The sequence below is a fragment of the Phoca vitulina genome, unplaced genomic scaffold (genome assembly GCF_004348235.1).
Source record: "Phoca vitulina isolate PV1807 unplaced genomic scaffold, GSC_HSeal_1.0 scaffold1, whole genome shotgun sequence".
Taxonomy (NCBI): Eukaryota; Metazoa; Chordata; class Mammalia; order Carnivora; family Phocidae; genus Phoca; species Phoca vitulina.
In genome coordinates, this window is record NW_022589704.1 from 54,199,957 (window position 1) to 54,227,486 (window position 27,530).

General features: G+C 36.1%; 1 protein-coding gene across 11 annotated transcripts; it reads right to left on the reverse strand.

Annotated features, from left to right (window-relative positions):
- Nucleotides 1-2,436: 2,436 nt before the first annotated feature.
- RBM45 (RNA binding motif protein 45) lies at nt 2,437-26,090 on the reverse strand. 11 transcript variants are annotated; one of them, XM_032407388.1, is made up of 11 exons: nt 25,654-26,090; nt 21,527-21,649; nt 19,283-19,409; nt 16,922-17,044; nt 15,837-16,022; nt 12,878-13,007; nt 12,620-12,704; nt 12,252-12,415; nt 10,347-10,547; nt 7,865-7,896; nt 2,437-3,578 (listed from the first exon to the last, which is right to left on the reverse strand). In XM_032407388.1, the coding sequence occupies exons 1-9, from the start codon at nt 25,951-25,953 to the stop codon at nt 10,355-10,357; spliced, it is 1,431 nt and encodes a 476-aa protein (XP_032263279.1). In that variant the 5' UTR covers nt 25,954-26,090; the 3' UTR covers nt 2,437-3,578; nt 7,865-7,896; nt 10,347-10,354. The 11 variants fall into 11 exon arrangements, 9 of the variants coding, with proteins under 9 accessions (XP_032263279.1, XP_032263272.1, XP_032263300.1 ...); XR_004299921.1 differs by lacking the exon at nt 2,437-3,578 and adding an exon at nt 7,446-7,701 and having other exon boundaries at nt 7,865-7,910; XR_004299924.1 differs by lacking the exon at nt 2,437-3,578 and adding an exon at nt 7,446-7,701 and having other exon boundaries at nt 7,865-7,910; nt 15,837-16,016; nt 25,654-26,089.
- Between the last annotated feature and the right edge of the window lie 1,440 nt (nt 26,091-27,530).

Consider the following 27,530-nt stretch of genomic DNA (forward strand, 5'->3'; position numbering starts at 1 on the left):
GTTTGATATTCACCTTTCTTCATTTGGGGCTAGATTTTCTTTAGCACTAGGACTATCTATTGTTTCTGACACAAATTTTAATTTGGCTTCTCCCTTTCTTTTCCCACTCTCTTACTCTTCTGCCCTCATCATCATAATGCTCTGCTGCATCAGTATGGGAGCTGAGGCAGATATTTTCTAATATTTCTTGCTATACATGCACTGGAAAAACAAAGCCCTTCTTTCCAAAAGCCTCAAGATATTGTTTTTCTCTCATACTGCAGAATTGTCTGTCCCATTAGCCTCATGCTGATTTTGCTGAATTCATTAAGAAAAAAACCTTTAACTGAAGTGTAAGATAAATTTTAAAAAATGCATAAACCATTAAGAGTATAGCTCAAAAAGTTATCACTATGCTAGTGAAGAAAGACAAGATCACTAGCACACCATCAGCCCCATTTCTGACTTCTCCCCACTCCATTCTGCCTAAAGGTGTATTTTGCTTGTTTTTGAACTGTTTTATACTGGGAATCATACAGCACATTTTTGTTGGCTTGTTTCTTTTATCATCATGTTTATAACATTCATCCAAATTATCACATGTAGCAAGTTAGCTCATGTCCTTTTTACAGAGCAGCATCTCACTCTATGCATTCTGTTGACACAAGTTGTTTCCACTTTGAGGTTATTATGAATAATGCTAAGAATATACTTCTCTATATATTTTTGTATGCATGTGTTCTTATCTCTGTTGGATACTTGCTTAGAAGTGGAATTACTGAGTTGAGGGTAGATGTATGTTTCAACGTTAGTCAGTATTTGTCAAACATTTCCAAAGTGGTTGGGCCAATTTACCCTACTGCCAGCAGTTCACGGGAGTTCCTGTTGCTCCCCATTCTCACCAACACTTGGTACTGTCAATATTTTAATTTTTGCTGTTCTTAACAGTGTAAGGGTATCTTACTAGAGTTTTAACATGCATTTCCTTGATGACTAATATGGCTGAACATTTAATAGATTTAAAAATTATTCTTAAACTTACATAACCTGTGAAAGTAAAAACGAGAATGTTTTAATGTTTCTTAAAAAAGATAAGGAATTTACCCAATTCTCCCTTCCTCTGCCCCAAAACTAAAACACAAACACAAAAAAACGGAACTGTGATTCCTTCCTGGCCTCCTTTGTGAAATGCTTGTTCAAATCTCGTCCATTTAGTTATTCGTTTCTCAGTGAGGACAGATTTAGTAGGGTCAGCTGCAGAACTGGCAGACACTGAGGACTGCTTTCAGCTCTTTTTCAGTCCACTCAAGTGCTGATGATGATCCAGCAGGTAGTCAGAAATGTTAAACCCATTTCATTCCTCCAGTAAACCCAAGGAAGTCCATCAGATGTAGGCTTAGCGTAGATGATAATGAATTTCCTTGCAATAAGACCAAAATTCTTAGGAAAGACGGCTAGAAAGAACACTTTTTTTTTTTTTTAAAGAATCTTGCTCTAAGTATTCTAAATCTGGTCATAGGTAGAGGCTAAGAGATCTTTTTGGGTCACTTTGCTGCTCTTGTCATTACTCTTCCCTTTTATGACTACCACCCCCCTACCCTTAAGTGAATACCAGCTGTGGCCCACTTGGTTAAGGAAAAGCTCCAGGATAGTACACCTTCAGTGCCACTGGTTAAGAATCCAGAAAGCCTCTTCTGATGGGACTCTCGATAGTTGCCTCAAGTGATTAGTACAGCTTTCTTATACATAGGGTACTAAGCACTGTTAGATGATGGGAGGCTAAGGTGTCATCTTGCTTTACTAACAAGTTATTTTGACATGGAATTTGAGTCAGCCATTTATAAAAATCTCTCTCTTATGTAAGGCTTTACCTAGCAAAAATTCCTTCTAGTTTCCATTATTCTTACCTAAGTTTCTATGAATAACATTAACTTTTTTTATTTCAATGTTTCATGGGTATTTTTGCAGAAAACTGTCATAGGAATGTTGCAGGTGTTTGTATTTATACTGCCTTTATTATCGCTTTTATTTTCTAGATGAGAAAACAGGTCCAAAAAGGCAATGTTGGTATCATGTATGAAACGTGCTCTTGGGGAAACTGAAGGTTAACTATCAGTAAGATCTCAAGACATGATACATTCCTATATGACAAGTAACTGAAAGCTATTAAGTATAAGTATATTGCTCATCTTTCAGGATGATATAAAGGAAATCTACTTTCATTCTTTCCCCCCGCATACTTTCTTTGAGTTACAGTAGTGAAATAAGATTGGGCTGGGTGAAAGATGAGACTATGTGACAGTGCCTAGGACTCCCAGATTCAGGGTAAAAGTGGAAGGAAATGAGCCCTGCTAGGAGTTTCTGGTGGAAGGATTAAGCCAAGGTAGTACCTAACTGGTAGATGGGCCCTAGTAGGAGTTTGTGATGGTTAAACCAAGATGAGTGCTATTTCTGCAAGTATTTTTTTTTTTTTTTTGTCATTGTTGGTCCAATTTTGGCCTTGCCAATGCAAGTCAGCCAGTTTCAGTTTTCAGCAACCACTGCAGATTCTTCCTAAAGTCAGTCCTATCAGTCACAGATCACAATCTCCTTCTACACTGTCCCCCAAGTGTCACATTCTTAAGTTACTAATGTACTAATGTGGAAGAGGAAGGAAGTCTCTTGTGCTAAAGGATCAATAATTTAAGAATGTAAAAACTATTTTCTAGTGCCAAAGCCCAATATAACAACTTTGTCAAGGATGAAAGGGAAAAAAATTAAATGATGTATTTTTGTATATCAAATCTTCCAGCAAATGAGGATGACTTTAATTAGATGACTTTAATTAGATGACTTTAATTAGATGACTTTAATTTTCCTTTTAGCATTAAAAAACCACACAAAACCGAACAGAACAAACAAGCCCAGAAACCCTCTAAGAACTCTGTGCTAATGAATGCTGTGACCTGTGTATTACTAATGCTGAAAAATGATGGTAATATATGAGCAAGAAAATCAGTCAGCAGCAACAGCATTCACCTACAAAATCAGAAACGGAGTACCGGCAGGAAAATTAAAAGAGTGTAGATTCATAGGAGTATCTGTGAGTAAGCACTTTGGTTGTCCTATTCTCAACATTTTCCCAATTTCTATAGAGAACTGTACTTGATTTTTGTACTTCAAATACAAAAATGATTTTCCTCCAACAGTCTCCTGGTGCCCTCCTTCCACCACTTCTGCAGCAGCACTGTTAGGAAGGCCGTCTCCAGGGCACCGCAGTGCTTGTGGCCTTAGTCAGCTTGCAGCTGAGCTGGCTCCCATGGGTCCTGACATCTGGATAGTGACTGCAATTCATCTAAGACAGTCAGAGGACTCTCTTTCCTGCGACAGATAACCACTCAAATGGATTTTCATAGGGCCTGGTAACTTTCTCAAAGTATAAGATCAGGGACCTCCATATTCTACTGAGGACAAGTCTTTTCTACCTTAAATATGGTCAAAACGTGGTCATGATAATGAACGAACTCCAACTTCATATGTTAACTAAATATTTCTAGCTGATTCCCTAGTAATACCATACCTTCAGTTCCCAGGATCCATGTGTCCTTGAGTTACTGTTTCTAGAAAAGGAAATAATGCAATCCATTTATTAGAATTCAGATATTAAAATGAAACTTCTTATCTAGTAAGGATGACCTTTATGTTTTCTCTCTTTACTGAAGTCATATGTAAAAATAGTTGCTATGATTTTAATAGAGCTTACTATCCACCTATGGAATAAAATTTGCATATGGCTATACCCCTGGATGAAAAGGCCATATATATATATATTTCATTTGTTCTTGACCTCACTGAGTTTTAGGCAAATAATTAAGAAGTTACTGAAAATTAAACTGTACCTATAAATGAACAGATTTGTGAGTACATCAAAAAAAGCATTCACTTTGTAAGAAGATTCACTTTAGGATTGTAAAAATACTCAGATACATACATGTGTATTTCTGTTCTCCTGTGATTATTCTATTTGTTTTTAAACACTGATGATAATTACATCACCTTCATGTTCCTTTGTCCATTTAAAAAGAATGATACATCTATATACTTATTTAGAGACAAAATCTTTGATGATAATTCATTAAAATAATTTACTTCAAAATAAATGTAAATAAAAAATGAATTAAGATAGAAGCTTTGAATGGCAAAAGCAAATAATTACCATCCTATACAAACAGAAAAAAAATATTTGCTAACATAAAAAAGCTGGCCTGACATCTTGCTTTATCTCTAAGACTGCTTGTGTTTTTCAATTTCTTATTGTAATTCATATTTACTGATATTAAATTAAAGCAGATGCTAAATTCTAAAAAATGCTTAAGGTAAAGACTCAGGAACTTCTCAATGTCTTATTTTTACAATAGTCCAGTTTAAGGTCCAACATATAGAATCTCTTAAGGCCAATATACTACAAAGTCAATGCCATTGACTACCCTAACAAATCACTTAGGGAGCTTATTGAGAAACTCAGCCCCAAATTTGCAATTCAGTGTACCTGTATTTTAAACAAATACCTGAGGTGATTCTTGTGGACACTAAAGTTTAAAACCACTGCTTTAGACAATACAAATCCTGTCATTTCATGCTCAATGCTTTAAATAAAACTGGAATGCTGCGCTTCACTGTTTCTGAGTGGCAATGTTTATCACCACCTAGTGGTAAAATCTCTTATTTCTATTTTCTTTCTGTTCATTGATATCATGTAGGTTCCAATTAAAAGAGAATAACATTCAGAGAATATGAAAATTTTAGAGTAATAATTTCCTTAGTATTTTGCATTAACTTTTTACCTATGGTGAGATAAAAAAGCATAAAAAATAAACATAAAAAAACCACACCACTACCATTGAATAAAAACAGTATATACTGCAGAAGAATCTTTCCTAAAATACATTCGTTGTATTATCAGTGGCCTGTTAGTAGTGTGCCTCTAAAAACACATTTCCCAGTGCAAACCATGGTCTTCTTTTGGAGATACAGGGATGATATATATTAGCATATTAAAGGCTCTGAGAAGGTTCATGGTCAAAATAATCTGTGCAATAATAACCAAACATTTTCTAAATATCTTTGACCATGAAAACTTCTTCCCTAAAGAACACTTAATGAATTCTCTCAAGACACTAGTATTTCAAGGAACATAGCTTAGGACATGATGCTCTAGAAACAGCAAATCTGATACCTGCTTTCAGCATCTATAATCTACCATAAAAGACCTGACAATGAATTTACAAGAAAGTTTTGATCAGGCTTTATTTTGGATGCTGTTTATATTTGAACCACATATTTGAAAGAGAAGTTTATTGATCTGAATTGCTTTTTTTTTAAGTTAATGAAGTACACACCTAATAAAAACCCCTCTGTTGGCAATTTTAGTAACTGACATATGCAGAGCATCTAAATATCTATATATCATGTTCTTACACCCAAAGTGCATTTGAAAAGTAAACATCTAAGTGATGACATGAGCACTAGATTTTATTAAACGCTATTTCTTAGGTTTTAGAACCTCCTCGTTTTAAGAAAAATGTGGCATTCTGGCTTTTAAAAAATAAACTTTTAGGGCTCAACTACAAGGGACAACTGAGACATGCAGCTGGAAAATGCAACAGAAGGTTGCAGTGTAAAAGCAGTGTTTCGCAGGCAGAGAACTATGCTACAAATCTCTTTAGAATTTATATGAAAGAATCAAGGAACTAAATCTACAGAAGACACCTTACCAAAACCACAACTGGTTGCTGAAACTGGCTCCCTGACTTTAAATGCGGAATGGAGAAATTGGGATTATTTCATCCAAATAGAAAATTTGGAGGTCAGGAGGGTATATGAAAGCTATTGGGGCGCCTGGGTGGCTCAGTCGTTAAGCGTCTGCCTTTGGCTCAGGTCATGATCCCAGGGTCCTGGGATCGAGCTCTGCATCGGGCTCCCTACTCTGCGGGAAGCCTGCTTCTCCCTCTCCCACTCCCCTTGCTTGTGTTCCCTCTCTCGTTGTCTCTCCCTCTCTGTCAAATAAATAAATAAAATAAAATAAAATAAAATAAAATAAAATAAAATAAAATAAAATAAAAAGAAAGAAAGCTATCATATGGCCCAGTGAAAAACTTAAAGACTAATAAGGTGAAAATTGTGGGGAATCAACTTTTGTTAATTATGAGGATTAATCGAAGATGCAATGGACTCAGGTATGAGTTAAGAGAACGCCTTCCCTACTTTTATACTGTTTAGATTAACCAGCTGCCAGATATATTTCTGGGGGAATTCAAGTATTACCTGAGTGGTAGAGTCTGATAACCTGTAGGACACAATTTGGTTTCAATCCGTGAAAATGTAACTATGTGCACAGTAAATGAGTTCAGGATGAGTAAGTCTACCTGTTGGTAATTAATCCTCATCTCCTCACTTAGGTTTTTTTTTTTTTTTCATTTCGAACAAGAGCATTTACTTTCCTTTCAAAATATGCCCTTTGGTTCACAAAGATTCCATTCTCAGTAAGTCCTGCCTGGGAAGATGAGATTGGAAATTTTCTTATCTAAATCTATTAAAATTACTGATTCAAAAAAAGGATTTCAATTTTTCAATGGAGACATGTCAAACTGCAATACTCTATTATGCTCAGTGAATTTAATCTTTCATTATTTTTAGTTTAACTCAGAATGTGAGAAGCATATTGAGGAGGTAATTCAGTGGTTTTAATAACTGCATACCATTTATAGTATCTTTCTATCTTTCTTTAAGATGCTGAGTTTCTTAGATATACCTTTTTTGATACATATTATTCACCTTAAGAGCAGCTAAAAATTTTTCTTGGATTTTCAAAATACAAGCAGAGTAGGGTCCTAATTTTTAATCCTTTTTTGGAATGACTATTCTTTCTATCATAGTCTGTTCTGAAGTTACTTACGTGTCACGTTTTTACAGTGGCCATTATATCTTGTGTTTATAAAGGAAAATGTCCACCCTCCTGCAAAGCCACTAACATTCATTTAAACTTATTATCAATAATAACCTAAAACTCTTTTTCTTTATTACCATTGCTCTATAATCTTCAAAGATCTTTATAAAATTACCAACAAATTTTGGCATAACTATAAAAATACAGTATAAAATATTTCTGATATGTCTTTTGGCTCTTGCCTCAGATTAAGTGTAAGTATGTAGCCAATCTGCATGTGTAGGTTGAGCAGCAATTACCATATTTTATTGAATCTCAGATGCAACTGACTGAAGGAAGCACCTCTGTTTCATGTTCTATTAAGAAATAAAAACAGGTTGTCAATTACAGTATGGCACACAATTGATATCAAGATGTGTTCAATTTCAGAAATATAAAAATGTGAAAAAATGTGCATCTCAAAATCAATGAAATATGTCATTTTGTCAAATTCTAAACACTGTTATGTTTTATTCTCTTCTTTCACATAAATAAGGCATGATTTAGTCAAGCAAAGAAAACTTTATTTCTGCTACATATAACAACATATTGCTCTAAGAAACAACTATTATATTAGTTTTAGCACTGACGTGTGAATTCAAAAATACATGTCAACAATCCGTGCTTCCCAGACAAAACAATGTTGTGCACAGACTATCAGGTATATGAAAAAAAAGCGGTCAACTGTCCACAGGGAGTGCGTCCAGTCACATTTTCAGTCAGTCAGCTGAGGATTATGTCATTATTTAGTCTTTGTTCTGTAGAAAGAACACAACAGAAGTATGAAAATCATCACCTGAAAGGAAACAGCTATTGTATTTAGTATTCCTAAAATGTTAGGAATTTCTTTTATTTCAAAATAACCAATGTTATCTGCTTACTTAATCACAGATGTCCCCAAATAAGCAAAACCAAACTTACTCAGAAGGATGATGCAAGCAGGTACTGAATTTCTGAAGGGAAAATGCTGTGAATTAATACAAAATCAGGATGCTCTGAAATACTAAAATTTTTATTTTCCTCAAATAGAAAGAGAGACATATTTTGTACATTAAACCCAGTTCAAAATAGAACTCAATTACTTTCAAAGTTATATTCTTAGACCAGTTTCTTTTCCTATTTCATAGGTGTAGCTCACTTAATCCTAGGCGTATTTCTCAGAGACAAAAGGAACCAGCCTTTATGAGTGGTGCTTGTCCCTTGAAATCAAGGGAACAAATAAAAAAAATGCTCCCCCTCCCAAAGAACTTCAACTGCTATAATCTGTAAAATTTGGGAAACTCTTTCATATTATTTTATTGAACCTTAAAATAATACATTTATTTAATATACCAACAAAGGAGGAGAATCTCATGGAGTCCACAGTAAACAGAAAATCTACCGCAAAAATAAATTTAAAAAACGTGCTGCAACTTTTAAGACGTTCAAAACCAATACAGCTGATTATGTCCTACCATTTTTAGCTAACCTGAACCTACTTTATCTTTGCTCTGAATAGGTACAACGGTTCAATAAAGGGAAAAAGGATAGATTTATATTTTATGAATAGTCATGCTGAAGAATAGGTACTTCCTCTGATGTAGGGAACGGGATAAATGTACATCACTTTTACAGGGAAAACGTGGTATTATAAAGCTTCATTCGCACAGCAGCAGCTGGCCACATTTTGTATCATTAAACTTTTAGTTTCTGACCATTCTGGTAAGATGACATGTCAAAGATTCACTGAAATCACCAAGGCAAGTTTTAGCTCACACTTGCAAAACATGATTATATTTTATAAGGAATTCTGCTGATTAATTTTCTCTCAATAACCCTATTAAAAAAATCAGCCTCAGAAAGGTGAAGAGATCTGCCCAATCACAGTCAGTTAAACGTCGGAATTAGAATTCCAAGCCATATCTTCTGATTTTTAAGTTTAATATTTTTATACTATACAAATAATCACTAGGAAAGGCTCAACCACAAGAGTAATTCATGTATTTTCCCCATATTAAGAACTTAGTATTACTGTCCTTTTTTAAGGACAAGGATTCTTTGAATAAAAGAATTGTTAGCTATATATTAAAATATTCACAGACACAAACAAACACATTTTTGTGTGCTATTTTAGAAGATAGCTTGTCTAACCAGAATTCAGGTCTTAACATTTTATTTCTAAATGTAAACAGTTTTGTTTTAAGAAGGACTTGCTAATTCTTTTTCACTGGCATTTAAATATTTTTACATTGTATTGGGTAATGGGAATGAATTTTGTAATTAAATAAAACATTTCAAGACATTTTTAAATTAGGATTATTCATAATGGGCCCAACGGGCATTTCCTATTGCCAACTGCCTTCTAGGAAGGAGGAACTAATCACCTGACTTGCTCTATTAGAAAAAAGGTCATCAGCAGTAAGGATTGACACAATTCACTCTGATACCTGCTAGTCACCATAATTGGTCAGAAAGAAAACGGAGGTAAAAGAAATTTGCTTTCAAGTCAGTAACTTCCAAGTCAATCTAAAGTGCTTGCCAACTGCTACCATTTGACCAGCAGTACTTGGGAAGCTGGTGTGTGTGGGAACAGGGAAACTCTCAGCTACCCCTGAAACTCAGAATTCATTTCCAGAACAAAAAAAGTGAAAGAGTTGAACATTTCTACTTTAAAGAATGTTTCCCTAAGCCATGGAGATATGTGTTGACTATCACAGAAAAAGAAATATAAGTTTGATCTCTGAAAACTAAAAGAAAAAGAAATTCATATGGCTGTATGTATCGTTATAATAGACAAGAGTTTTTGGTAAATTGGCAGGGTTCCTTTTTTAATACATATATACACATGAGAATACTTTTCGAATGTCTGGTTTTAATGCACAAACTCACAAATACAAGTCCAGAGAAAAACATCTAGGTTCAAAAGGTCCAAAAGACGTATTATTTGATACTGCTTTTTAGGCATTTCACTAGTGAGATGTCAAAACACTCTTTATAAAGGTTATTACAAATTACCTTAAGTTATAACTCAAGACATTGACATTAATTCTCTAAATTAAAAATCTTTAGCACTATTTCAATTTTAAAGTTACATAAACATATGGTAAAAAATTAAATTCTTAATATTAAAACATTACAAACAAAAAAACCCACTTTAACTTTCTACATTGAAATCTGATTTTATTTTGTAGAGGGGCAAAAACATTCTCCCAGTAAACACTGAAAACATTTAAGTTTAAAAAGTTCAAGTTTAAAAAAAATATATTGTGAAATTAACCCAACCTGTGGTTTTACTAGCCAAGCACTAAGTCACAATGCTTTTAACTGACAACTTCCAAATCCCTAAAAAGAAACTCTATACATATTCCTCTTGCTATAATATTTAGTCAACGTGTTTTTAAAATTCAGACTAAAAAGGGCTTACCTCAAGAATCAGTAAGTTCTTTGTCGTTTGTTAGATTCTTCTCTTGGGGAATCCGCCAGCATAACTTTAAGTCTGACTCCATTTAGGATCTTTCCATGTAAAGTAGTAATGGCATCATTGGCGCTTATTCGATCTGCGTACTTGGCATACCCCACGTTTTTTCCTGACACAAGGTAAACTTCGATCAGGTTACCAAAACGACTGAAACAAAGTTAAAAAAAAAAAAAAAAAAAATCAAATGAAATTGATAAAAATACAACTGTTTAGGTCCAAAAATTGGGGTCCATTCTGGACTCCTCTTCCATTCCTCTCCCCACATCCAATCTTCAAGTCAATCTTCCTTTTCAAACACGTGCTCTATTAGTCAAGTTCTCTTCATTCTCACTCAGGTCTCTTTCCTCATGCAGCTGGTCATTATCTTTTCCTTGGAATGCCCTAATACCTTCCTCACTTGTTTCCCTGCCCTTTGGGCTTATCCCTCTCTAATCTATTTTCTACCCTGTCTTTCTAACAATCTTTCTAAAACAGAGATTTGATCATTTCCTCCTTAAAAATCCCATCCAGGGTGAAGACAAACTCCCTAACATAGCTTGTGGGCCTTCCTTGACATAGGCCTTGTCCTCTCCCACTTCACCCTCCCTCCCAGTCTCTCAAATTCCATACTCTAACCATCTCCTTTCACATTCTCTCTTGCAGAAATAACCACCCCTGCCCCCCAAATCCTTTCTTCTCTAGCTAAGTTATTTTTATCTGTCAGGTCTCCATTATACATTGCTTCTTAGAGCTTCAGAAATAGATGCTCCCCTTATGTATTTCATAGCCTGGACATTCCTTTTCACAACACCAACCTCACTAGGTTGTAGTATCCTATTCACTGGTTTGTCTCCTACATGAGATTAGTTCTCAGAGGACAAGAACTATTATGTCTTATTTACATCATATCTTTTGTTTACACAATGTCTCTTGCACTTAGCATGATGACTGCCTGGCGCAAAGGAAATGTTCAAGAAATAAACTACATGAATCAGTTAAATAAGTCAAAATATTCGAACTACTGATGTTTTGTGCAGCTCTTCAATGAGCTTCTTATTTTTTTTTTCCCTTTGCTAACCCTGTTATAAGGCAAACAGGAAAAAGACCAAAAAGAAAAAAGTTAAGATTAAAGGAGTTCTATTAAAAACACAAAAATAAACAAGAGCCTTCCTTTTTCTACACTTATTATGTACTCTTCCTTACAATCAAGTAATTATTTACTCAATATAATCCTTAAGGATCCAACAGAGTGCTGACAAAATAGAAAATGCTACTCTGTTCAGCTGTATTACAATCACTAAGGAAAAGTTATATAAAAAGAATTCTAGAGGAAAGGTCGACACAGATGTATTTTCTATCAAGAAACAAATGATTTGTCCATTTTATGCGTGCAATTTTTCAAAACAATACTGTTTTGTTTTTTTTTAAAGATTTTATTTATTTGACAGAGAGAGAGAGACAGCGAGAGAGGGAACACAAGCCAAGGGGAGCGGGAGAGGGAGAAACAGGCTTCGAGCAAGGAGCCCGATGCGGGGCTCGATCCCAGGCCCCTGGGATCATGACCTGAGCCGAAGGCAGACGCTTAACGACTGAGCCACCCAAGCGCCCCAAAACAATACTGTTTTATGTCTTCAAAACAAAGTAACAGGAAATTCTGTGTGGAGAATTAAGATGTATAAATAATAAAGAAGAGAAAGAAGTGATCATGTATTTTAAAAGGTGATATAAATAAAGAATTTTTTAAACTACAGAACAAATCATTTCTATCTGATAAGTATTAGATATAGGAAGTTTCAAGTTTGTGAGAGGGCTTAAATGACTGGTTTAAATCAATTATATTATAAACGTAACTTCGTGGAATTGAAATCTTACCAGAATATATCCTCTAATACATCTAAAGGTAAAGGATGAGGATTAAACACGATAAAAAGTCTTTCTTTCACAGGAGTTTCAGGAGGGGCTTTTTTTTTGCACGATGGAAGTACAACGTCTGTCTGGATTTGAGGCAACTGTGATCCAGAATTTCCTCCAAATTGCTGTTGAAGAGTTAGGTACAAAATAAGAAAAAGAAAAACTGCACTTTAAGGATTTTAAGCCAAGAGCTAAAGAGATCTATATCATGACTTCTATGTGATCTTGTACTGTAGCTCTGAAAATTTTCTTACATAGTAATAAACAAAGGCCACATTTATTTTATAGCCTACTGATGTATGAAAGAGGTTAAATTCTTACCTACTTACCAGAAATTGCTGCTGACTTGGGTTATTCCACACCATTGATGCAAGCTGTGCTGCTACCATCTGCGTTGCCATTTTTCTGAGAAGACTAAAGATAAGAACTGATAATTTACAGAAAACTAGAAATATTCAGTCTCTGACCTGTAACTTATTTTGTGTGACTTCCTCACCCAAGAGGTCAACTGCTTTCTATTCTTATTCTTCAAGTCACATCATGTATACCCAAAGCCCTGCTGTAAACCCTCCTGAGATAGTACTTACTCTGTTGCGTTACTCCCATCATCAATGAAGGAAACACCTATCCGATTCCCAGGAGGGTACTGAAACCCATGTAACTTGTATTTTGCATAAATAGCTGATGCTACATTGAAATACTGAACCACTCCATGACCTAAAACAAAGTAGAGAATATCAGGAGTTAAAAAGAACACAAGGTACCAAAGCCTGTCTTGCCACAAAATCAAACAATATAGAAATAGCCTGTAATCACATAACTAGTTAACACAGAGTCAAATGGGTCAGAAAACAAAGTTTTCTTATACATATGTGCAACAGCTATGTTCCTACAAAGTCTAAACCAGATTCTGGCAAAAATATAAACATGATATTTTAAGGAAAATGTGTAATTATTAGAGTAAGTTCTGTCCAATGAATTTAATTTTAGGATATTGGTGTTTCTTATATGATAGATATACCTAAAGCCAAACAGTTTTTCTTACATTTTTATTCTTTGAAATCTGCTTTGAAATTTTAAAATTTTCCCTATCATACTGAGTAGGAAATGAAATGAGGAGAATATATAGCCTGATAAAAGCATACAGTCATCAGGCTTGCTGCAGTGCTAGAGAAAGGAAAAGTGCTATTTATGAAAAAGAAAAGGTAGGGAACAGAGGCTCTCAGATTAGAAGCCACATATTTCACATTTCTTTGGAGAGCTTTCAGCTAAGGAAATAGATTTCAATTCAGGAGGGTGATGCTGTAATGGGGGGATAATTTTATACTGGAGTCCATATATGGACAACCCATGAGCCTGTAACACAACCAAAAAGTTTTCGTAATATATAACCCATACATATAATATAATATAATATAATATAATATAATATAATATAATATAATATATAACTGATATATGCAATATAACCCACTTGGGGGAAAACACTGCTATAATTTCATGTTCCTTTCTAAACCCAAGCACCCCAACATTTTAATGAAAATAAAATTCAGATAGCAAATGAACATATAAAACTAATTCAGATAGAACTCTATGATGATACCTCTATTAATAAAAAGGTGCCCAATAACACATATATTTATTTATCAGACATATTCAACCAGAGAAACGATATAGAAGGTAAAGGAACAAATACATTTCAACATACCAGATAAAAGGGAAAGAAATACAAAATAAATAGAATTATACATAATAATGAATGTGCCAAAAAACACAAAGTGTGTGCCTTAGAGTCAGAATAAAGAATGATAGTCTAAGGTTGGGTTAGGGTTGGAGATGGTCCAAAGTAGGCTTAGACGGGTAGTCGTGCTAAGAGACCAGCAGTGGGTAGAGTAATAGTAAGTGCAAGTGTCTGTGTGAAAAGTGGCACCACTCCAGGCCTGCCAGCCCGATGACCTGACTCACTCTCCTACTTCCCCTTACATCCGTAACACCCGGAAAGGACTAAATCGAGTGTATCTATAGTACTAGAAGAGATGCCAAGTATGACTTCTCTATGCCACCCCTCCAATTCTCTAAACAAACCAATAAGCTCCTGAGATTTCCTGAGTGCCTACTATGTGCCAGGACTTGCATTAGGTATTTTACATACAGCATTTCTAATTCTTATCTAACCTTGGCATAGAAGGTATTAATAATCCCCTTTTACAGATGAAGAAAGAGATTCAGAAAGGATAAGCAAACTGCCAAGGTCTCAGAGCTACGTGCCAGTGCTGGGATTTGCATTTTGAGTCTATTGTGAAATGGAATGCCAACCATTTTCCATTATGCCACAATAACTCCATTTTCAAAAAGCCTTAAAAAAAACCTTAAAAAATTATGAAGATGGTTAAGCCAACACTACGTATTAGGTTTAACCAATTAACTAGTTAATAAGTTCAAATGGCTGATATTAGAGCCTTGCTTCAGATTTTTTTTTTTTTAAGATTTTATTTATTCATTTGAGACACAGAGATAGAGAGAGAGAGCATGAGCAGGGAGACAGGCAGAGGGAGTGGGAGAAGCAGGCTCCCCACTGAGCCAGGAGCCTGATGTGGGGCTCGATCCCAGGACCCTGGGATCACGACCCGAGCCGAAGGCAGATGCTTAACCATCTGAGCCACCCAGGCGCCCCTTGCTTCAGATTTTTAAAAAAGATCTTATTTATTTATTTGAGAGAGAGAATACAAGTCGGGGGGGAGAGGGAGAGGGAGAAGCAGACTCCCCACTTAGCAGGGAGCCTGACATGGGGCTCAATCCCAGGACCCTGAGATCAAGACCTGAACCAAAGGCAGACGCTCAACTGACTGAGCCACCCAGGCGCCCCAGAGCCTTGCTATAATTAAGACTGGGAAGAAGTAGAGAGAGAAGTAGAGCAATTAGATGCTTGAAATGAAGGGAAGGAGTTTCATTTTGAGGTATAAAGTTTAAAAAACAAAAAAAGAGACACTTAGGGACGAGGAGGAAGCTTTAAGGGTTTTAGAACTTTGCCTAGCATTAATCAGGGTGCAGGGACCCCATCCTGAGGTATTTTGGTTGTACAACTGGAAAGAGAGAACACTCCATATTGTGGGATTTAAAATATTCTTTAAAAATAAATGGCTTGGGGTGCCTGGGTGGCTCAGTCGTTAAGCATCTGCCTTCAGCTCAGGTCATGGTCCCAGGGTCCTGGAATCAAGCCCCGCATTGGGCTCCCGCTTGGCGGGAAGCCTGCTTCTCCCTCTCCCACTCCCCTGCTTGTGTTCCCTCTCTCGCTATGTCTCTGTTGAATAAATAAATAAAATCTTTTAAATAAATAAATAAATAAATAAAAATAAATGACTTATATAAAGGAGATATATTCTCAGGGGTTTATTTATTAAGGTATCATTGTATTTGAAAGTTTGAAGTGGAGAAAAAGAAAACATAAAGTTGTCACAGAAAGAGTATCTGACATAAGAAGTGCCACTGGAGAAAAGACATTTTAACAAAACACAGTATATTAAAAAATAATAGACATTATTTTACCATAATTAGAATAAGGATCTCGTTGAACTTCACAGTATTCCAATCCTGGTACTATATCAAAAATACTGAAAAGCTGCTCTTCAGTGAAAGGAACTCTTGATACAACTGACAGGCGTTTGGAGATAGCTTCTTGGCCTCTGTTATCATTCTTGTCGAAACTTGAAAACTCAGATTGTTGTTCTCCAACAATATAAAAAAAAAGTACATCTTTTAATTTCTATACAGTCAACATTTTAGGTACAAGTAAGATGAGCTGTCATTAAGTCCATTGCATTGGACCAAGGCACTGTGTTTTGTAGTATGTTCTTGGTCATTAGCACTATCAAAGGGACCAATGGTGAAAAAACAGACAACTCTTCCCACTCCCCTGCCTTTGACACAGAAATATAAGCAGAAATGTGTAGTCTAACTTCAGAGGAATATGTTTAGTATGCAAAACTGCAAAATATGGTACGAGTTTCACCTAAAAGAAAGTTTATGCCAAATAACATTTATAGGACTTACTTTTATCACTCATTTCTCCCTTTGGCTAACTTCTACTTTTGTCATTCCTCTCCTTTCTCTAGCCCTAATTTTAAAGCAGCAGTACCTTAGGGATAAAATCTTAGGACTCACACTGAGGGGTATCAGGATAGGTCTTTCATACTTTTTGGTCCTACACAGAGGCAGAAGCTCACTCAAAAAAAGTGGCAGTGATGTAGTTTAATATTTAGATAATACATAACTAACCACAGAAAACTATAATTGGAATTATTATTTTTTTCTGTTACACATAGAAATATATAATTATATATAATATAAACATATAATTATATTTCTGTTATACATAAAATATAATAATATACATTTATATAATATAATATAATAATTTCCAATTATAGTTTTCTATGTTACACATAGTGTTAAATACTAGTTACACAAGTGTTAAATATTAAGACCATGAGGAGTCATGAAAAACTTCTCAAAAAACCCCATACTAACTTTTATTCACTAAGTGAGGTTTAGAGACTAAAGAATATTTTATGAAATCCAAATCCAATTGTATATACTACTTATACTATTAAAATAAAGGATACTTTACTCACCAAATGGAAACATATTTACTCTAGGTTCATGTCCCAATGTCTCCTGCCTCATGTTACTATAATAGTCTTGTTCCGAGGATTCAGATGCTTTATTTTTAGGTTCAGCCAAGATTGCCCTAAAACCTGAAAAAGAGAATCTATGACTTTCAAACTTCATAGCAAATTTAACACACCTGCAAATATACTTTATTGCTAGTGCTTAGCTTTTAACTGTAATTGTATAAAACAAAATCTACACAAGGGCCATCTGCACCAGACCTACTTCTTTGCTTTTTGGAAGATGGCAAAGAATAAACAAAAAGTGCAAGAATCTCAAGTTATGCGTCAATGTAGACATGAAAGATCAGCAATTCTATCCTATCCTTTCCAGTCTCCCCGCTATTACAAAAAGCATCATGGCTCGTTCTCCCTGGCTCAACATCAAAATCCTATAGGGCTCTTCACATTCAACCTGTTAGCAAGATTTTTCCTTTGAAATACACTTACAAGCTGTTCTTTTACTCTAATTTCTTTGCCTTTGTTTCTAAGTCAGATTCCCTTCAATTAATTACAACAACTCTTTAAGTGGTCTCTTTGCCTCTGGATCAAAGGTTTTAAGTAGGGGCTCAAAGATGAGCTTCAAAAAGTGGGAAGGTTCCATGAACTCTGAAACTTTAAACAAAATGCTTATGTATATGTGCATATGGGCATATTTCAAAGGAGAAGGTTCATAGCTTTCATCATATTATTCAGTGGCTCCTAAAAGGATAAAACCAGTCACTTTGAATTCTTTCTCTGGAAATCCATCCTTGATACTGTGGTTAGATCAACTGTCCTAATAGTTATTTTTCTCCTTTTAAAACAATCTACAAGGGAATCCTAACTGAGGTTGAACTGTTTATAACCTCCCATATATGGTGCCAATGTATTTAGTTAACTTTATCTCCTAATTTCTCAACAGGATTATTACGTTTTCTTCAGACTGTTGCCTTCACAGTATTAAGCAAAGACATGTTTACTCCTAGCTCTGTGCCTTTGCTAAAACTGCTCTCACCCTCTTTCCTGCCTACTCTATACCAGATGTCAATCTTACCTCTAGAGGTGTTCTCATGCTCTCAGTGCACTTGTTTCTCACCACTGTTGGACCATACCACACATTTTTAAACATTTTCTCATTTGGCAAATTTTTATTGAGTCTATTAAAAATGGCAGTATCTTTGATAGAGATCTCAATAAATCCTTACAGAGGGCCTATAACTAACAGTACTAGGTACTAGGAATGACAGAAACAGACAAATAAAACATACTCCCTGCTTTCAAAGAGCCTTTTAAAAATTCTTCTATTATTCTTTAACTATTTTTTGTCTATTAGATCTTGGCTACCCAATATAATTAAATTCCTTAAAAGCTATATATTTATTCCCTTTGTATCTTTTTACTTAACATATTGCTGAGTATACCATAGGTACTCAATTAATGCTGGTTGAGAAATTCAGAAGGATCTGAGAGGAAATTTTGGTATGTATCTTAGGGTTATTTAAGGAGGGCACGTTCTGCATGGAGCACTGGATGTTATATGAAAACAATGAATCGTGGATCACTACATCAAAAACTAATGATGTACTGTATGGTGACTAACATAACATAATAAAATATAATTAAAAAAAAAAGAATTCTACTGATTAGCAATAATTCTTTCCAGTACATATAGATCTTTATAATACCCTAAAACCTACTAATTTAATTATTCCTCATTTCTCAAGGTCAATATAACCAGGAGTATGACAACAAACGATATTTTCCCCGGTTTCTTTAAAATTCTTATTCTTCATTATATATACCAGCAACAGCAAAAGATCCAATTAATGTCACTCTAGCTCAAAATTAACCCAATATATATTTAGTTACCTATGTGGGCAAATATTACACTAAGTCACAAATTTAACCTTTATGTTTATTAGTATATACTTAATTCTATTTAAGGTTTAGGTTAAACATGAACAAATATAACAGAAAATTTGAGGTTTTTTTTAATACAAAGAAAAAATATTCTTTAAAAAAGCCTGAAAGGGTAAGTCAATTTTTTAATACTTAAAAATCTTAAATTACTATAGAAATAATAACCAAAATGTGGCAACAGTATTTTCACTTATTAAGTTAATGCAATTGCTCATATTTCTCTTCAAGACAGTGCCTCAATGAAAACTTAATCACAGCCCCAAAATAATTTTCATCTTAGGTATATACATATATTTAAACTCCCATTGCTAGGATTAAATTAGCACGTATGGTTATTAGCAAAACCAAGTGTTAAATTCAGTTATTTAGAATAATTAAAAGTTTTTAAGAAGTCTTTAATATGTTAAATGAACATATCCTTACTTCGATCACAGTTTTCTATTGCTTGGGCAGCTTGTGATGGTTTTAAGTACCGAACATAACCCAAACCTTTACTTTCTCCAGTTACTTTATTCTTAATAATGCTGCAATACTCGATATCTCCATACACCTATGAGAGTTAAAAGAAATGATCTTAGATGAGTCAAAATCAATAACTGAACAGATTATTTCAGAACTTAAAGTTTATTTGTGTCCCTTATTGGCAAAACTAGAAATGAGAATTAGAATTTACAGCCATTTTTAATAACAGAATCCAAATGTCACAAACTAATGAGGCACTAGAAAAAGAACCATACTAACGATATAGGCAAATAATAACACAACCAAAATAATGATGATTTTCATTTTCATCTTCTGAGCATTTGCTTTACATATATTATCTTACTGTTACAACAGTTCTTCAAGGATATATGTATAATATGTATGTGTGTATGTATATATGTATGTATATGTATATACACACAATATATTATATCTTTGTATATCTATATATGTTATACTATTTATTTCACAGACAAGGAAACTGAGTCTTTGAGAAATCAAATAATTTGCCCATGTCATGGAGGGCACGTAAGAATGTGTACATGGTTTGGAAAGCTCCAAAGCCTTGCTCAGTGGTGATTACAAGCTGGAATTGAACCTTCCATATCCAAATCTTAGTTCAGTCCCTTATTAACTGAGCAGTTTAGTTATCTTCTCTGTGCCTATCTCTTTACCTGTTAAATGGGGCTAAAAGTTGTACCTACTTCAAAGGGTTATTTTAAGAGTTAAATGAACTAATAGACCTAAAGGGTCTGGGACACACTAAACATTAGCTACAGCTGTCTGCCTTCTAACAGGACATAACTGATTATGTATTCTTTTGAAGAGGAGCCTCTCAAAGTGTATCACTAAAACACACTGACGTACTCAGTCAATTCTCTATGTGAAAAATATGGCTAAAAGTTTACTTTTAATGTTGGTAGAAATATGGGATACAAATTCTTAGTATTTATTTTTTTAAAGATTTTATTTATTATTTAGAGAGAGACAGTGTATGTGTGTGAGCAGGGGGAGGGGCAGAGAGAGAGGGAGAGAGAAAATCTCCAGCAGACTCCGAGCTGAGTGTGGAGCCTTATGCAGGGATCCACCTCACGACCCTGAGATCATGACCTGAGCCAAAATCAAGAGTCAGATGTTTAACCAACTGAGCCACCCAGGTGCCCCCTTAGTGTTTATTTTTTATTTTGTAAAATTCTCACGTAACCAGTTAGCAACTTAATTATTATACATTTGGATAAAAATGTCATATTTGTTTACTCAGAAAAAGATAAAAATTTATAAATATATAAGATAAAAGCTTCTTTCTTACTATTGGAAGAAGTATGGAATATATATTTTTGGTAGTTGTTATTTTTGAGATATTTTATTCAACTCTTACTTGGGGTAGGACAGAGAATGTTTGAAAATTACTTTTCACTATTTGTTTCTTTTCTTTCTTGCTTGTTGCCCACCTGATTCATAGTGTTGGGAAACTTATTAGAAAAAGGATGAAAAATTACAACTCAAAACAATTTAAGAATTGCTTTTTAATAATTTCTGTGAAAGTATATCACATATATAAAAATCAATGGCTAAAAAGAGATTTAAAATTCTCTTCAAATTTCATGGACTATAATCTTGCTATACGGTTCAGAGCTGTAGTTTTTTTTCCTTTAAATAGAACTCCTTCAAAGGCTTAATTTTAGGACAAAAATTCTATAAAGGATGAGCCTTTCTGTGAATAAGTACATCTACATGCCACAGGCTTATAATCAATACTAATCAATAATAATACAGTTCACACACTCAGGCTTGCTTGACTCCCCTCTGTATGAGAGCAACAGAGTGGTGAGAGGGTACTTTGAAAGTGTAAAGACCAAGAGCAGGTTCCACCACCTACTAGGTATGTGACCTAATTTAAAACTCCAGGCTTTATACTTTATTTTCCTGAATCTGTGTTTTCCTTATACAGGGGAAAATACCATCATTAATATTTTTCAGTTTTTATGTTTTTTTTTAAGTTAGTTTATTCTAGGTTTAATATTTTAAAACTAGATGGAAATAGATGACTTAAAAACAGTTCCTTAATTCTCTACCATCAATCTAATCATCTAACTCAAACAACACTTGAGATTTAATAACCATACAACCAATTTAGGATTGTTAAGTTACCACAGATGCTAGCTGATTAGAAAACATAAGTACCTTAAATTTTTCCCGCAGATCTTCTTCCGTGTAGGACTTTGGTATCATAACAAATATTCTCGTAAGTTCTTCATCTTCAACATCACGGTGACTTCCAGATGATCTGGACTGAGCAATGAAAACCTAAGAAACAAACAAAATCCAAAAAATAATATAAAAAAAATCAGTTAACTGTTTTCCTATTTCTTAAGTATACTTACTTCATTATTAGTGCGAGAGTCATGTTAGGTGAAACACAATGTAATAGCGTTTTGTCAAAAAGTTTTTTTAAAGCAATCTTACTGCAATGACATTTTATATAATACCAATGTCTGCATTTACTTTTGCACTTTTGTTTGCCAAGAGGAAGTCAGTGCATTGAAAAAGAATGTATACTCCGTAGTTGCTGAATACAGTGTCTAATAAATGCCAATTACAGTTGATTAATAGTATTATTTAAATATCACATCTTTACTGATTTTGTCTAGTTGTTTTATCAGATACTAAGAGAGGAGTATAAAAACCTGATTGCAAATTTATCTTTCTCCTTTTAGTTCTATCAATAATGTTTCATGTATTTTGAAGCCGTATTACTGGCTGCATAAACATGTGGGATTGTTATGTACTTTTTGACTGATATTCTTATTCCTATGAAATTGCCCTCTCTGTTAATACTCTTTGTGTTGAAGACCATTTTGTATGACATCACACAAGCTTTTTCTATCCTTTCACTTTCAACCACTTTGTATCTTTATGTCGCTTTTAAATAGTATTTAGTTTGGTCTTTCTTTTTTTATAAATCCTGATAATCTCTGCCTTTAATTGGCACATTAAGTCTACTTATGTTTAATGTAATTATTGATATAGTTGGGTTTAAGTCTAGAATGTCATTATTTTTAACTGTTTTCTTTCTAATATTAACCTTTAAAAAAGGTAACATAACCATATTCTGGATCACCTCAGGGACCATCCAAATGATTTATGTGAGCAAGAAAATGCACAGGACTACCTGAGGCTCCATTTTCTACTATTAGCAATTTACTTTTACTGAAACATCATCTGTGACATTAGATTACTTAGATTTATTACTTGGATTATGATACTAGATTGTTACTCATTACTTTATAAAACTGTTTTGGTTTTATATTATCCTAGAGGAATGTTAAAATCTCTAATTAGGATTGTGGATTTGTACAGAGCTATAAGGATAAGAATTTTAATGAATAGTTTTGTTTTTTTATAACTTGAAGACATGTAATACAATTAATATAAATCACCACACAAAGCCCTTAAGGTTTCTTTCTTCTTCTTCTACTTTAAAGGGGCGGCTGTATACCATTCAAGTATGAGAAAACCTCAACTTATGGAATTCCAGAGTAGGAGGCAGCAACCCAAAGGACAGAGAACTTATAAAGCCATGGGATTTCAAAAATATGAAACAGAAGATCGTATGTTTGCTTAGAAAACAGCTGTCATAGAGGTATAGGGCCTCGTTGACAAGATGCAGCTGGAGACATATTCCTAGAGTCTACTGTTACTCCTTCAATAAACTTACACTAGCAGTGCATGAGGTATTAGTAATAGAGTACTGAGCAATACAGAAATGACCCATTAGAAAGTCAGTCTAGTGGACGTATCACTAATGAATGATCATTAGAAAAATAAAATAGGAAACCTTTACGAATATGGGAAGACACTGGGGGAGAAGAGTCTCAAGTTAAGATTTGAGACTGGAGGTGTCATCAGATCACAAATTTCTAAATTTTAGAAGTCTAGAGTGTTTCAAATTTCCAACAAGGCAGGCATGTCTGAGCAGAACACATGTATAATAATTAACCACCTAATGGAGATTTCTCCTGAGACTTTATGTTCAGACTACAGACTCTAAATAAGAGACATTCTTGCGAAGCTGAAAACCAAGACTTTACCCCTTTCCTCCAGATAATGTAGTTGGTCACAGAATAACTCTTACTTAGCCAATCTTTTCTGGCTGCAGGCCCAGGGCTATAATTTTCTTATGTGTCTTACAGATCCTTTGGAACTTTGCAAAAGCAAACTACATGAGAAAAGTTGAAGCTGAATTAATTTAACAGGAAATACAGAAAAAACAAAAAGAAACACAAACTACATTCCAGTGAAAGACAGACGAAGCTGAACCTGCTGAAGAATGAACTTAAGACTGTCTAGCTCGGTCCTGTAGTGCAACAAACTTCTGGCTGAAACTGAGTGGACCAAAATGTGGAAAACAACTTAAACTTGAATTATTTTGGGGAGTAACTTCTCTGCGGCTAAAAGGGAGGGTACATTTCAGTGCTGGGACTTTTACTTCTCTTGTAGGAATTTAATCAAGGAAAGGGGATTATACAGGTTTGAGATTTGGGGCACTTTTTGGGTTGCCCAGAGATCTCTGGTTATACTCAAAAGTATAAAAAAATCCTCTAGGCTAATTTAATTAGAAGGAGATAAAAATTACCAATCTAGGACAGGAGTCAGCAAACCACAGCTTCCTGTTTTTCTACAGCCCATGATCTAAAAATTGTTTTTACATTTTTAAAGGGCTGTTAAAAACAACGAACATGTCACAGAGACTGTATGTGGCTCACAACGCCTAAAATGTTTACTATCTGTCCTCCTACAGAAAAAGTTTGTCAACCCCTGATCTAGCATATGCTGTGGCCTTACAATTCATTTTATTGATGATCTGTTCTGCTCCATTTCAGACAGTTGGGGAGGTGGAAATAAAGGGAATGTCTATGGTGGTCTACTGTACTGCTGGTATACTCCTATGCTCCTCTTTTGTGGATGGAGGTATAGGGAAGACCTCCGAGACTGAAATATCTTTCAGTCTTTCATTTATGTCAGGATTAATAATATTCTTACCAGTTTTCTGTAGTAAATGGGAGGAATAAAAGGGGGAAAAAAAAGTCGAGGAAAAGAGAATTTTGTGGAAGTCTCCAACAGAATTACATACACAGCAACTTTTTCTACAGGACAGGTGAGGGTACAGTTTAAGCAACTGTCAGATCCTCAGGAATGGGTCCTGAACTGAGTTCACAGACAGTAAGGAATGACATTTTGGCTACTACTGACCATAAGGATATATTGAGGGCCTACCTTTTGCCAAGCACTGTGCTGAAAGCATAGATAAAGCCAAATAACTCAAAATCACCCTTCCTGCCACGTGTCAGTTATTTTAATTTTACACAAGCAAGTGCGGAAACAATATAAATACCTCCAGGGTGAAGTAAGAGTATACAAAGAAGCATTTAATAACAATACCACTACACTACCATTACAATGATTTGGCTCTTCTTTTTTTTTAAAGATTTTATTTATTTATTTGAGAGAGAGAGAATGAGAGAGCACATGAGAGCGGGGAGGGTCAGAGGGAGAAGCAGACTCCCTGCCGAGCAGGGAGCCCGATGCGGGACTCGATCCAGGGACTCCAGGATCATGACCTGAGCCGAAGGCAGTCGCTTAACCAACTGAGCCACCCAGGCGCCCTGATTTGGCTCTTCTTAAGGCAGTTTACTTTGGTTGCTTTCAAAGAAAAGTGGCAATAACAAAACGTATGCCATTACTACTTTCACAAAGAGGGCTTAGTTAAGAGGATTTTAAAAATCACAATAGTGTGACAAATATACAATAGCAGCAGTTTTAGTCACCTTGATTCAAACATTATATACATGTACACTTTCGTCTGGTACTGGGCAAACGCCCAACACCAGAGAGGCCACAGTTTCATACACTTTTATCAAGTTGTTAAGCTCAGTACCAACCTGAAGAAAAGCAAAAAACAAAAACAAAAACAAAAACAAAACCTGTTTTTATACATGGTAAACGGGGTTATGAGAGTGTTGGTTCAGAGGTGGGCGGTGGAGTCCAGAGCTGCGTAGTGGTGACGGCCGGAGTGGAGGGAGGCCCAGTCAGCTCTGCAGCTCAAGTCGGGGCGGACGTTCTTTCCGCACCGTCCAAACCCCCGCACCCCTCTCTCGAACGCCATCCTCCCGCCCCCGGAATGCCAAGCGCTGCCCAGTCCGCCCCAAGGAGGGGCTGTACTACCCCGACCCCACGCTGACACAGCTTCAGGTGCAGGGCGGCCCCATCCCTTCCCACCCCCGCGGGTACCCCAACCCGGGCACCTGCACCTTGATGGGCTTGGTGTCGTTGGGGCTGAGGCACTGGCCGTGCATCTCCTCCATGGCCCTGCAGGCCTGGGAGCTGCGGGCAAACTTGACGAAGGCGATGCCCTTGGACTCCTTGGTGTGCTTGTCCCGCACCACCCAGATGTCCTGGATCTCGCCGAAGGGCGAGAAGCGCTCCCTCAGCACCGACTCGGGCGTGTACTTGCTGATCACCAGGAAGATGCGGCTGTTGGGCGGCTCGTCCAGGCTGTCCACGCCCGGCCGGAAGCCTCCGCCGCTCGCACAGCTGCCTGCTTCGTCCATGGTGCTCCACCCCGGCGCGGGAGCCAGGCCCGGGTCCCCCTCAGGTCTCCTCGCTTCCGCCGCGCCCGCCACCGCCGCTTTGCACACCCAGCCGTTGTGGCTCCGGCGCTCCGCTTCCGGAAGACGCAAGAGTCGGGCGCCTGCCGCGGTCCGGCCGCGCCTGGTGCCAGCTTCCGGGGAGCTGCCTGCAGCGCCCCCTAGCGGTCCGGGGGGTGGGGAGGCCGACCCAGTTCGGGAGTCCAATCCCGCGGAAACGAGGCTCGAACTCAGGTGTGCCGTCCGCATTCCCTGTGGCCAGAACAGCACTGTCTGGTGCACAGGCTTTCCCAGCGCTGGCTTTATTCCCACCCCTAGAGCCCAGGCATTCTTCCCCCAAACTTTGCCATCTTGGTCATAAGCTCAATAGAAGACCATTACTGGATAAAGTTAAAAACTCTATAGCCTTTAGAGCTATAAAGAACTTTTGAGATAATCCAATTCCAGCCTGATTTGTTGAGAAAATTGGGATGAGGAAATCGAGGCCCTTGGAATAGCCAAAGATAGTAGGGATACAAATAACAGAGCCAAAACCAGAACCATCTCCGTCTGCTGATCTGCTCAACTCCCACAGGCACCCCTGGGGATTTGAGGGCTGAAAGGGTGGACTGCTCAGCTCTAGGACTAGGAGAAATCTTAATGGAAAGCAAAGTGGGAATGCGTACTGACTTCTAAGACTTCTTGTTATAGGGACTTGAGGAGAGGTCAGTGGGAAACTAGGAGAAATCCAGAAACGAGATCTGGATTTTGTAGTGGAGTTGGAATAAAATGAAAAGAATGAAACAGAAAGTGGTCCAGGAGCAGAGCTCTTTGAATGTTCAAGTCCAGGCTGCTAAGATCTGGGTTGCTTTGAACTTAAACAGATAAATACTATTTATTGTGTGCCAACTGCGTGCCAGCTCTGTGTAAGGAGCTAGACACAACAATAAGGAAAAGGAAAAACATGATCCTTGTCCTCAGAGAGCTTTCTTTCTATTGTGGAAAACTTACATGTAAATATATAGTGCAAAATAATGTCGGATTGTGTTAAATGTTTTCGCCACTGAATTGTGTGAGTTTGGACAAGTCACTTCATATTTCCAACTTCAGTTTCCTCAGCTGCAAGGAGAAATAGTATTACTCACTAAATGGGGTAGTTGTTAAGCTCAGTTAATTCATCCACTTATTTAAGGACTAAATTTTTTGACTGTCTACTATGTGTTGGGCACTGTACTATATTCAAGTGATATAGTATTAAACAAAATGATCATTCTCTTTCTCTTATGAAGCTAATACATTGGGTTTGTATACTTAGGATTTTATGAGATAATATATACGGAGCTCATAGCTTAGGGATCAAATGAGATAATATGTGTACAATGGAACAATGGAGATGAATTTTCTTGTTCCCTTTGACTAGGGTATCCATTCCCCCACTTTTGATATTGTATACTTGTATGACAGCAACTAAGAGTCAGGGATTGTGGGTTCTCACTCTGGCTTTAGCACAAGATTATGATAATTTCTCCTTGCTTTACATCCTGTATCTGTGAAGTAAGGAC